Source organism: Salvelinus fontinalis, chromosome 2 (genome assembly GCF_029448725.1).
Source record: "Salvelinus fontinalis isolate EN_2023a chromosome 2, ASM2944872v1, whole genome shotgun sequence".
Lineage (NCBI taxonomy): Eukaryota > Metazoa > Chordata > Actinopteri > Salmoniformes > Salmonidae > Salvelinus > Salvelinus fontinalis.
The window spans coordinates 7,390,439-7,403,155 of record NC_074666.1 but is presented as its reverse complement, the minus strand read 5'-3'; the positions used below and the strand labels follow the sequence as shown (position 1 = coordinate 7,403,155).

Sequence of the window (12,717 nt, the reverse complement as noted above, 5' to 3'; positions counted from 1 at the left end):
ACCTTCTCTGGAGAAAATTCCGAAGCGCAACTAAACGGGCATTTTACTTGTCTGTAAAGAAATGCCGCTTCTGCAGCGGGACTAACGTCCATCAATAGGCGACCAGAACTGTCAATCAAATAATCTAGAGACCACTCTCTCCTAAGAAAGTACTTTAAAGTTTGTTAAATACCGTGACGTTTACTAGAAAGAAAACATCTTCTGCCAGGAATCGACTCCTAAGGTTCAGGATTTTTGGAACGGAGAAGGCTGATTAGTTGAAGTACTTCCGAAAACAAACACATGCATCTTTCATAGCGAGCAAAGCGAAGGACGGAAAGAGAAGGAAGGGACACAGTAGAAGGCAGGTCGGCCACCAGGCAGACGTATTTCGCAATTTTTGGCGTGCAATGTCTCGCAACTTGTGTAAAACAGGGCCTATCAAAGAATAGTCTAGAAAATCAAAAACATCAACAGGCTAGGATATTCTACATGCAATAGACCGAAGACTGAACTCTCGCATTATTAGCTAAGAGAAAGAGCAGGCCGGCCAGCTGCACTGTGATTTTAATATTGTGTAAAACAATTAAATAAAAAAATAAAAAATACGTTTTCCCATAAGGGATTTTCTTAACGTTAAGGATCCTAACTTCATTTTAACGTTTTGTATACAATAACTAGTGTGTAGTGAGAGCAGAGAGAGAGAGAGAGTTGCTCTCTAGGGAACAATGCACATACTGTTCAGTGATGTGTGTGTACCATTCCTATTGTGAGTGTAAAATGTAGAGGTATGTATCATGTGTGCGGATTTTTTTTTGTGTGTGTGTGTGTGTGTGTGTGTGTGTGTGTGTGTGTGTGTGTGTGTGTGTGTGTGTGTGTGTGTGTGTGTGTGTGTGTGTGTGTGTGTGTGTGTGTGTGCCATGTGGAGTGTTTCGCACACTTGTGTTTTTTCACACCTGTGGACAGTGTGTGTGTCACATAGTGAGTGTTGGCCACATAGTGAGTGTTGGCCATAGTGAGTGTTGGCCATAGTGAGTGTTGGGTGAACAGAGTGATGCTGTGTGTGATGAATGTATCCAGGGTCGTGGAAGGGCAGGTCAGCAGAGTGAAATGGAGGAGAGAGGAGAGGGATAGGACCAGCCCCGGGCAGATTGCATAAAAAATTCAGCCTGTGATTTATCAGCACAACGCTTGGTAGCTCCTGCACAAAAGATGGCCTCGTTTTATTGTGGTTTTAACAACCTTTCAAATTACCACACACACGCAGGGCAGGCACACGCAGGGCAGGCACACACACACACTCACGGCTGGAAAGCCGGATCCTTTTCCCAATTACTTAGTCTCAGCGAATGGGGTCAGTCAACCACTATAAATCTGGTATAGAGAGAGACAATGAGAGATCCAGTATACTGTGTGTACACACACACACACACACACACACACACACACACACACACACACACACACACACACACACACACACACACACACACACACACACACACACACACACACACACACACACACACACACACACACAATCAATCAGTAAGTCCTAGCTCTGTTTAAGGTCCTGACAGCAACTGCCATTTTACATACTTCTACCATAAACACTACCCAGCGTGAATTGTTAAGCGCACACCTAATGATAATGTTCCAGAACTACAATACAAAACTAGGATCGATTTGGATCTTTTAAATCATAATGAATAACAGGCGGGACCTAATCCTAGATCACTAATGCTATTCATTCTGTTCTGGCCAGAGCAGAGCTGAGGAGGAACAAGGTCGCAACACTCTCCCTGAGAAGTCAATAGAGATATAGATGCCAGACGGATTGTGTCTGAGTGTGTGTGTGTGCGTGTGTGTGTGTGTGTGTGTGTGTACACACAAATTATAAAATCAAATTAAAAAACAATAAGGAAGCAGGGCTCTGTGGTGTGCTGTGGTGTAATGTGGTGTGGTATGTGGTGTGCTGTGGTGTGGTATGTGGTGTGCTGTGGTGTGGTGTAGTGTGCTGTGCTGTGCTGTGGTGTGGTGTAATGTGGTGTGGTGTGCTGTAGTGTGGTGTGGTATGTGGCGTAATGTGGTATGTGGTGTGCTGTGGTGTGGTGTGGTGTGGTGTGGTATGTGGTGTGCTGTGCTGTGGTGTAGTGTGGTGTGCTGTGGTGTAGTGTGGTGTGGTGTAGTGTGGTGTAGTGTGGTGTGCTGTGGTGTAGTGTGGTGTAGTGTGGTGTGCTGTGGTGTAGTGTGGTGTGCTGTGGTGTGCTGTGGTGTGCTGTGGTGTAGTGTGGTGTGGTGTAGTGTGGTGTGGTGTAGTGTAGTGTGGTGTGCTGTGGTGTGGTGTGGTATGTGGTGTGCTGTGGTGTAGTGTGGTGTGGTGTAATGTGGTGTGGTATGGTATGTGGTGTGCTGTGGTGTGGTGTGGTATGGTATGTGGTGTGGTGTGGTGTGGTGTAATGTGGTGTGGTATGTGGTGTGCTGTGGTGTGGTGTAATGTGGTGTAATGTGGTGTGCAATGTGCTATGGTATGGTATGTGGTGTGATGTAATGTGGTGTGCTGTGGTGTAGTGTGGTGTGGTATGTGGTGTGCTGTGGTATGGTATGTAGTGTGCTGTGGTGTGGTGTAATGTGGTGTGCTGTGGTGTGGTGTAATGTGGTGTGGTATGTGGTGTGCTGTGATGTGGTGTGCTTTTTAGTTACTTTTATACTAATATAGTTTAGGTCAGAAACTGCACAAAATGTTCACAATGCACTCGTTAGCATTTAGTTAGCATTCTCTATGAGGACTCCTTAGTAGATATTAGCATTTTGTTAGCATTCTGCTTAGTAATATGTTTTGGGCTTTGAATATTAGTACTTTAAAAATAAATACCTGCAGTCAACTTGTGCACTAGGTAATAGATAAAGCAGATCGCGTTCATCATTTTGCCTGTTATGAAGTTTACCGGTGCTAGAAGTTTTTCCATTATGAAGCTTTTTTTTTTATTCTTTAAAAAAAAATTGAACCTTTATTTAACTAGGCAAGTCAGTTAAGAACAAATTATTCTTTACAATGACGGCCTAGGAACAGTGGGTTAACTTTAACTCCAAAAAGTTTTGGGACACTGTAAAGTCCATAGAGAACAAGAGCACCTCCTCTCAGCTGCCCACTGCACTGAGGCTAGGAAACATGGTCACCACCGATAAATCCATGATAATCGAAAATTTCAATAAGCATTTCTCTACGGCTGGCCACGCTTTCCTCCTGGCTACCCCAACCCCGACCAACATCTCCGCACCCCCCGCAGCTACCTGCCCGAGCCTCCCCAGCTTCTCCTTCACCCAAATCCAGATAGCAGATGCAAAACCTGGACCTGTACAAATCAGCTGGGCTAGACAATCTGGACCCTCTCTTTCAAAAACTATCCGCCGCCATTGTTGCAACCCCTATTACCAGTCTGTTCAACCTCTTTCGTATTGTCCGAGATCCCTAAAGATTAGGAACTGCCGCAGTCATCCCCCTCTCACTCTAGACCCAAACTGTTATAGACCTATATCCATCCTGCACTGCCTGTCTAAAGTCTTCGAAAGCCAAGTTAATAAACAGATCACTGATCATTTCGAATCTCCCTGTACCTTCTCTGCTGTGCAATCCGGTTCCCGAGCTGGTCATGGGTGCACCTCAGCAACGCTCAAGGTACTAAAGGATATCATAACCGCCATCGATAAAAGACAGTATTGTGCTTTGAGAAACTCAATAGCCTTGGTTTCTCAAATGACTGCCTCGCATGGTTCACCAACTACTTCTCAGACAGAGTTCAGTGTGTCAAATCGGAGGGCCTGCTGTCCGGACCTCTGGCAGTCTCTATGGGGGTACCACAGGGTTCAATTCTCGGGCCGACTCTTTTCTCTATATATATCAACGATGTCGCTCTTGCTGCGGGTGATTCCCTGATCCAACTCTACACAGACGACACAATTCTGTATGTGTCGTCTGTGTTTAACTGTGTTAAATTACCTCCAAACGAGCTTCAATGACATACAACACTCCTTCCGTGGCCTCCAATTGCTCTTAAACGCTAGTAAAACTAAATGCACACTTTCAACCGTTCGCTGCCTGCACCCACCCGCCCGACTAGCATCACTACTCTGGACAGTTCTGACCTAGAATACGTGGACAACTACAAATACCTAGGTGTCTGGCTAGACTGTAAACTCTCCTTCCAGACTCATATCAAACATCTCCAATCCAAAATCAAATCTAGAATCGGCTTCCTATTTCGCAACAAAGCCTCCTTCACTCACGCCGCCCAACTTACCCTAGTAAAACTGACTATCCTACCGATCCTCGACTTTGGCGATGTCATCTACAAAATAGCTTCCAATACTCTACTCAGCAAATTGGATGTAGTCTATCACAGTGCCATCCGTTTTGTTACCAAATCCCCTTATACCACCCACCACTGCGACCTGTATGCTCTAGTCGGCTGGCCCTCGCTACATATTCATCGCCAGACCCACTGGCTCCAGGTCATCTATAAGTCTATGCTAGGTAAAGCTCCGCCTTATCTCAGCTCACTGGTCACGATAACAACACCCACCCGTAGCACGCGCTCCAGCAGGTATATCTCACTGGTCATCCCCAAAGCCAGCACCTATTTTGGCCGCCTTTCCTTCCAGTTCTCTGCTGCCAGTGACTGGAACGAATTGCAAAAAATCGCTGAAGCTGGAGACTTCCATTTCCCTCACTAACTTTAAACATCAGCTATCTGAGCAGCTAACCGATCGCTGCAGCTGTACATAGCCCATCTGTAAATAGCCCGCCCAATCTACCTACCTCATCCCCATATTGTTTTTATTTACTTTTCTGCTTTTTTGCACACCAGTTTCACTACTTGCACATCACCATCTGCTAATTTATCACTCCAGTGTTAATCTGCTAAATTGTAATTACTTTGCTACTATGGCCTATTTATTGCCTTACCTCCTCATGCCATTTGCACACACTGTATTCAGACTTTCTTTTTTTCTATTGTGTTATTGACTGTACGCTTGTTTATTCCATGTGTAACTCTGTGTTGTTGCTTTTGTCTCACTGCTTTGCTTTATCTTGGCCAGGTCGCAGTTGTAAATGAGAACTTGTTCTCAACTGGCCGATCTGGTTAAATAAAGGTGAAATAAAACTGCCTTGTTCAGGGGCAGTACGACAGATTTTTTACCTTGTCAGTTCGGGGATTCGATCTAGCAACCTTTCAGTTACTGGCCCAACGCTCTAACCACTAGGCTACCTGCCGCCCCAAAACTGGTACTAGTTTCCCAAAACAGTGGTTTGAGCCAGTCACGTGTGTTTGTTTACAAAGAAGCAACAAAGAGCAAAATGGGAGCTTGGTGAGGTGAGTCATCTATGCAGCGAACTTAAGTGAGGTGATCAAGTTACACTTGTATGAAATTCACTACTAATGTAGTGCTATATGTACTACATTACAGCTTAATATCTTACGTTAGTTTGCAAGATCAAGCTTCTTGGTAGCAGCATCAGAGACAATCCCATCCTGGATGAAGATAATATTTGTTTTGTTCGTGCTACAAACTGCATTTTCAGATACTTGCATAACTTTATGAGCTGGGTTGTCTGTCCTAGTAATAAATGTTTTCATGCGATCGTTAGCATTTACCTAGCATCCGCTATGATACTTAGTACTTGTTAGCATTTTGTTAGCATTCTGGTAAGTGGCGTTTTTGGGGCAATTTTTTAGTTTAAAAAAATATATATATAGAGCCCCTTGTCTGCACTACTGGTAATACCGTATATCCTGGGATGGCACAGTATGAAGGTATAGAACTCTGGATACCGCCCAACCCTATTATGTGGTGTGGCGTGGTGTCGTATGTGGTGGGATTGTGGTTGTGGCTGTGTGTGTGTGCGTGCGTGCGTGCGTGTGCACATTTATCAGTGTGTGTGTGTGTTTCCTAAACAGCCTAGCTATGGTGAGCACAGCCCTCATTATCCAGGGTTATTTATGAACGCCCCCTATACACCTCCCCCCCTCCTCTCCTCCCCCCCTCCACCTCCTTCCCCCCTCCCCCTCCTCCCCTTTAATAATTCATGGTGCTGTCTTCGCTCCCCTGGGGCTCAACTTCAGAGTCAGGGGTAAGAACCATTAATCAATCCCTGATCTCTCCCTCTCTCTCTCTTCCTCCACTCTCCACTCTCCCTCCACTCTCTCTCTCTCTTCCTCCACCTATCTCTCTCTTCCTCCACCACTCTCTCTCTCTCTCTCTTCCTCCACTCTCCCTCTCTCACTCTCTCTCCACCACTCTCTCTTTCTTCCTCCACCTATCTCTCTCTCTTCCTCCACCACTCACTCTCTCTTCCTCCACCACTCACTCACTCTCTCTCTTCCTCCACCACTCTCTCTCTTCCTCCACCACTCTCTCTCTCTCTCTCCCTCCACTCTCTCTCTCTCTTCCTCCACCTATCTCTCTCTCTTCCTCCACTCTCTCTCTCTCTCTTCCTCCACCACTCACTCACTCTCTCTCTTCCTCCACTCTCTCTCTCTCTCTTCCTCCACTCTCTCTCTCTCTTCCTCCACCACTCTCTCTCTTCTTCCTCCACCACTCACTCTCTCTCTCTTCCTCCACCACTCACTCTCTCTCTGTCTTCTTCCACCACTCACTCTCTCTCTCTTCCTCCACCACTCACTCACTCTCTCTCTTCCTCCACCACTCACTCACTCTCTCTCTTTCTCCACTCTCTCTCTTCCTCCACCACTCTCTCTCTGCCTCCACCACTCTCTCTCTCTTCCTCCACCACTCACGCTCTCTCTCTCTTCCTCCACCACTCACTCACTCTCTCTCTTCCTCCACTCTCTCTCTTCCTCCAACACTCTCTCTCTTCCTCCACCACTCTCTCTCTCTTCCTCCACCACTCTCTCTCTCTTCCTCCACCACTCACTCTCTCTCTCTTCCTCCACCACTCACTCTCTCTCTGTCTTCTTCCACCACTCACTCTCTCTCTCTTCCTCCACCACTCACTCTCTCTCTCTCTTCCTCCACCCCTCTCTCTCTTCCTCCACCCCTCTCTCTCTTCCTCCACCCCCCTCTCTCTTCCTCCACCACTCTCTCTCTTCTTCCTCCACCACTCTCTCTCTTCTTCCTCCACCACTCTCTCTCTTCTTCCTCCACCACTCTCTCTCTTCTTCCTCCACCACTCTCTCTCTTCCTCCACCACTCTCTCTCTTCCTCCACCACTCTCTCTCTTCCTCCACCACTCTCTCTTTCTTCCTCCACCACTCTTTCTCCCTCCACCTCTCTCTCTTCCTCCACCACTCTCTCTCTTCCTCCACCACTCTTTCTTCCTCCACCACTCTTTCTTCCTCCACCACTCTTTCTTCCTCCACCACTCTTTCTTCCTCCACCACTCTTTCTTCCTCCACCACTCTCTCTCTTCCTCCACCACTCTCTCTCTTCCTCCACCACTCTCTCTCTTCCTCCACCTCTCTCTCTCTTCCTCCACCTCTCTATCTCTTCCACCACTACTCTCTCTCTCTTCCACCACTACTCTCTCTCTCTTCCACCACTACTCTCTCTCTCTCTTCCACCACTCTCTCTCTTCCTCCACCACTCTCTCTCTTCCTACACCACTCTCTCTTTCGCCCTCCACCACTCTTTCTCCCTCCACCACTCTCTCTCCCTCCACCACTCTCTCTCCCTCCACCACTCTCTCTCCCTCCACCACTCTCTCTCTTCCTCCACCACTCTCTCTCTTCCTCCACCACTCTCTCTCTTCCTCCACCACTCTCTCTCTTCCTCCACCACTCTCTCTCTTCCTCCACCACTCTCTCTCTTCCTCCACCACTCTCTCTCTTCCTCCACCACTCTCTCTCGCCCTCCACCACTCTTTCGCCCTCCACCACTCTTTCGCCCTCCACCACTCTTTCTCCCTCCACCACTCTTTCTCCCTCCACCACTCTCTCTCCCTCCACCACTCTCTCTCCCTCCACCACTCTCTCTCCCTCCACCACTCTGTCTCCCTCCACCACTCTCTCTCTTCCTCCACCACTCTCTCTCTTCCTCCACCACTCTTTCTTCCTCCACCACTCTTTCTTCCTCCACCACTCTTTCTTCCTCCACCACTCTTTCTTCCTCCACCACTCTTTCTTCCTCCACCACTCTCTCTCCCTCCACCACTCTCTCTCCCTCCACCACTCTCTCTCCCTCCACCACTCTCTCTCTTCCTCCACCACTCTCTCTCTTCCTCCACCACTCTCTCTCTTCCTCCACTACACTCTCTTTCTTCCTCCACTACACTCTCTTTCTTCCTCCACCACTCTTTCTTCCTCCACCACTCTCTCTCTTCCTCCACCACTCTCTCTCTTCCTCCACCACTCTCTCTCTTCCTCCACCACTCTCTCTCTTCCTCCACCACTCTCTCTCTTCCTCCACCACTCTCTCTCTTCCTCCACCACTCTCTCTTTCGCCCTCCACCACTCTTTCGCCCTCCACCACTCTTTCTCCCTCCACCACTCTTTCTCCCTCCACCACTCTTTCTCCCTCCACCACTCTCTCTCCCTCCACCACTCTCTCTCCCTCCACCACTCTCTCTCCCTCCACCACTCTCTCTCCCTCCACCACTCTCTCTCCCTCCACCACTCTCTCTCTTCCTCCACCACTCTCTCTTCCTCCACCACTCTTTCTTCCTCCACCACTCTTTCTTCCTCCACCACTCTTTCTTCCTCCACCACTCTCTCTCTTCCTCCACCACTCTCTCTCTTCCTCCACCACTCTCTCTCTTCCTCCACCACTCTCTCTCTTCCTCCACCACTCTCTCTCTTCCTCCACCACTCTCTCTCTTCCTCCACCACTCTCTCTCTTCCTCCACCACTCTCTCTTTCGCCCTCCACCACTCTTTCGCCCTCCACCACTCTTTCTCCCTCCACCACTCTTTCTCCCTCCACCACTCTCTCTCCCTCCACCACTCTCTCTCCCTCCACCACTCTCTCTCCCTCCACCACTCTCTCTCCCTCCACCACTCTCTCTCTTCCTCCACCACTCTTTCTTCCTCCACCACTCTTTCTTCCTCCACCACTCTTTCTTCCTCCACCACTCTTTCTTCCTCCACCACTCTTTCTTCCTCCACCACTCTCTCTCCCTCCACCACTCTCTCTCCCTCCACCACTCTCTCTCCCTCCACCACTCTCTCTCTTCCTCCACCACTCTTTCTTCCTCCACCACTCTCTCTCTTCCTCCACCACTCTCTCTCTTCCTCCACCACTCTCTCTCTTCCTCCACCACTCTCTCTCTTCCTCCACTACACTCTCTTTCTTCCTCCACCACTCTTTCTTCCTCCACCACTCTTTCTTCCTCCACCACTCTCTCTCTTACTCCACCACTCTCCGTCCCTTGTTCTCTTCCTCTCCTTTCTCATTCTCACTCCGTACCTTGCTCGTTTTCTCCTCTCTTGTTCTCTCCATTTTGCTCTTCCTCTCCTCTATCCAACGTGTTCCTGAAGTCCTCTCTCGCTCACTCCCTCTACTATTTCTCCCCTCTCCCCCCATTGATGAACCAAGTCATGGCCCAAGTCTAGGTGCACTGTTGTCTTACTGATCAGAGTAATATTACACACCTCACCATCCACCTACTTCAACTCTGTCTTCACACTGACATTAGTAACACAATCTAGGGACCATCTATGCTGGCCTTTTGCCTCTTTCCAGGCCATTGTTGTAAATAAGACTTTGTTTGCAACTGAACTGCCTAGTAAAACGTGTTAAATAAATAACAAATAAAAAGCATCTATGCTCCAGACTTCCCAGGTTGTTATCTACTAAACAAGTATCTCCGCTGAACAATAACTCAATAACTGTATTGAGCTGTATGTCTACTGTAGAAAATAGTCAGCAGCTTTCACTGTCTAACAGAATAGATTAACATATTGATACTCCTCACTCATCATACACATTCTGACAGGAAGCACTTGCACAAGCAGAAACACACACACACACACACACACACACACACACACACACACACACACACACACACACACACACACACACACACACACACACACACACACACACACACACACACACACACACACACACACACACACACACACACACACATGCACACTACTTACCATGCCTGCAGGAGGAGTGGGGGCTCCTTGTTTGTCTCCTTTTGTGACCCCGGTGCGTTGCCGGGTGAGTTTCCAGGTGCGTTGCCGGGTGAGTTTCCAGGTGCGTTGCCGGGTGAGTTTCCGGGTGCGTTGCCGGGTGAGTTTCCGGGTGCGTTGCCGGGTGAGTTTCCGGGTGCGTTGCCGGGTGAGTTTCCGGGTGCGTTGCCGGTGTGGCTCTGTGTTATCAGGACAGGTCAGGGATTTCCTCTGCTCTCTGACTCCTCATACGCTCCCCACTGACCGAGCCCCCCCAGACTACAGACCGGACTTCCTCTGTCTCACCTGGAGGGAGAGAGAGAGAGAGAGAAATGGAGAGAGAAAGGATGGATGGATGGATAGATAGAGAGAGAGAAAGAGAGAGAGACAGAGAGAGAGACACAGAGAGAGACAGAGAGAGAGACACAGAGAGAGACAGAGAGAGAGAGACAGGGAGACAGAGACAGGGAGACAGAGAGACAGAGATACAGGGGGGGAGAGAGAGACAGAGAGAGAGGGAGAGAGAGAGATAGAGAGAGAGAAAGGAAAATACTGATCAGTCAATGTAACCAGACAATAGTATATTATCAAATCCCTCCTTAATAATGATCCTACAGCTACAATACATGACCGCTCCTCACCCCCTTTCCTACTTTAGTGCACACACACCTCAGCAGGGTTATGGCCTAGTCTTTGTCTGCAGGTAGAGAGAGGAGAATGCATTGCTAAGCTGAAGACGAGACAGTCCAGCCTTATTCATATTTCATGATCTGGGAGGAGAGCTGTGGAAAAACCACTGATGTGAAGCTTGTTTTTATCTGCTGTTATGTACACACACACACACACACACACACACACACACACACACACACACACACACAGTTACACAGACACATTGACAGTTACACAGACATACTGACAGACAGATACACCAACACTTACAGAGACATGCATTTTCAAAAACGGCCTGCTCCAGTTTCTGTGATTTATATAGCCTAAATGATTCTGCTGCCCACTCGAGCCTAGCCTATCTGTCTGTCAGCTCTCCCTCTCACACCTCCCTCTCACTTCGTCTCCCTCTCACCTCGTCTGCTCCTCTCACCTCGTCTGCTCCTCTCACCTCGTCTGCTCCTCTCACCTCGTCTGCTCCTCTCACCTCGTCTGCTCCTCTCACCTCGTCTGCTCCTCTCACCTCGTCTGCTCCTCTCACCTCGTCTGCTCCTCTCACTTCGTCTGCTCCTCTCACTTCGTCTGCTCCTCTCACTTCGTCTGCTCCTCTCACCTCGTCTCCCTCTCACTTCGTCTGCTCCTCTCACCTCGTCTGTCCCTCTCACCTCGTCTGTCCCTCTCACCTCGTCTGTCCCTCTCACCTCGTCTCCCTCTCACCTCGTCTGTTCCTCTCACCTCGTCTGTTCCTCTCACCTCGTCTGTCCCTCTCACCTCGTCTCCCTCTCACCTCGTCTCCCTCTCACCTCGTCTGCTCCTCTCACCTCGTCTGCTCCTCTCACCTCGTCTGCTCCTCTCACCTCGTCTGCTCCTCTCACCTCGTCTGCCCCTCTCACCTCGTCTGTCCCTCTCACCTCGTCTGTCCCTCTCACTTCGTCTGTCCCTCTCACTTCGTCTGTCCCTCTCCTCGTCTCCCTCTACTCGTCTGCTCCTCTACTCGTTTCTCTCTCACCTCGTCTGTTCCTCTCACCTCGTCTGTTCCTCTCACCTCGTCTGTTCCTCTCACCTCGTCTGTTCCTCTCACCTCGTCTGTTCCTCTCACCTCGTCTGTTCCTCTCACCTCGTCTGTTCCTCTCTACTCGTCTGCTCCTCTCTACTCGTCTGCTCCTCTCTACTCGTTTCTCTCTCACCTCGTCTGTTCCTCTCACCTCGTCTGTTCCTCTCACCTCGTCTGTTCCTCTCACCTCGTCTGTTCCTCTCACCTCGTCTGTTCCTCTCACCTCGTCTCCCTCTCACCTCGTCTCCCTCTCACCTCGTCTGCTCCTCTCAACTCGTTTCTCTCTCACCTTGTCTGCTCCTCTCACTATGTTAATGGGGGATTTAGCCTGGCAGAATAATAACTCACAATCATCATTCATCATGTATCACAGATTAACAAGGGGAGTGTCAAACGGTGGAAAGTTTGACGTGTTAAGTCCGGTGGTTGTGGTTTCCCTGGAAAACAATCTCCATTCCCATGGATTAGATCAACTGGGCAGCTATGGGCTGGCAGGTAGAAGAACCAGAGGTGGACAGGACGCAGGCAGGAACACACACACACCAGTGTGTCAGAGGGCACGTACATTCGGGACCTCTCATCCCAAACAGCAGCGGTATAGCTGTGATGTAACCGTACCTCTCCTAGCCTGGCTAAAGTGACAGACTTGCGTCAGCCAGGCTAAACTTCTCCACCCTGTCCTGTATGGAATGCCGTAAAGGTCCCCCGCCTCTCAAAACATACGCATCAAATAAGAGGCTGACACTCTCTCCCTGAACCTGCCGTTGCTGCCCTACCAGAACCTGCCCTCTCTGACTGCAGTGTGACTGACTGGGTGCTATAGACACATCCCAGTAGAGGAGGAGGTACCCCAACCAGCAGTATATCCTCCCAGCTT

General features: G+C 49.1%; 1 protein-coding gene across 4 annotated transcripts in view; it reads right to left on the bottom strand.

Annotated features, from left to right (window-relative positions):
- The window catches only part of LOC129810977 (spermatid perinuclear RNA-binding protein-like), a 229,974-nt gene that overhangs the window by 80,733 nt on the left and 136,524 nt on the right, over positions 1 to 12,717 (bottom strand). For all 4 annotated transcript variants that reach the window (XM_055862037.1, XM_055862029.1, XM_055862055.1 and 1 more), the window contains one exon: positions 10,103 to 10,423. In XM_055862037.1, coding sequence (XP_055718012.1) covers positions 10,103 to 10,105 — 3 coding nt within the window. In that variant the 5' untranslated portion in view covers positions 10,106 to 10,423. The remainder of the gene's footprint in view (positions 1 to 10,102; positions 10,424 to 12,717) is intronic.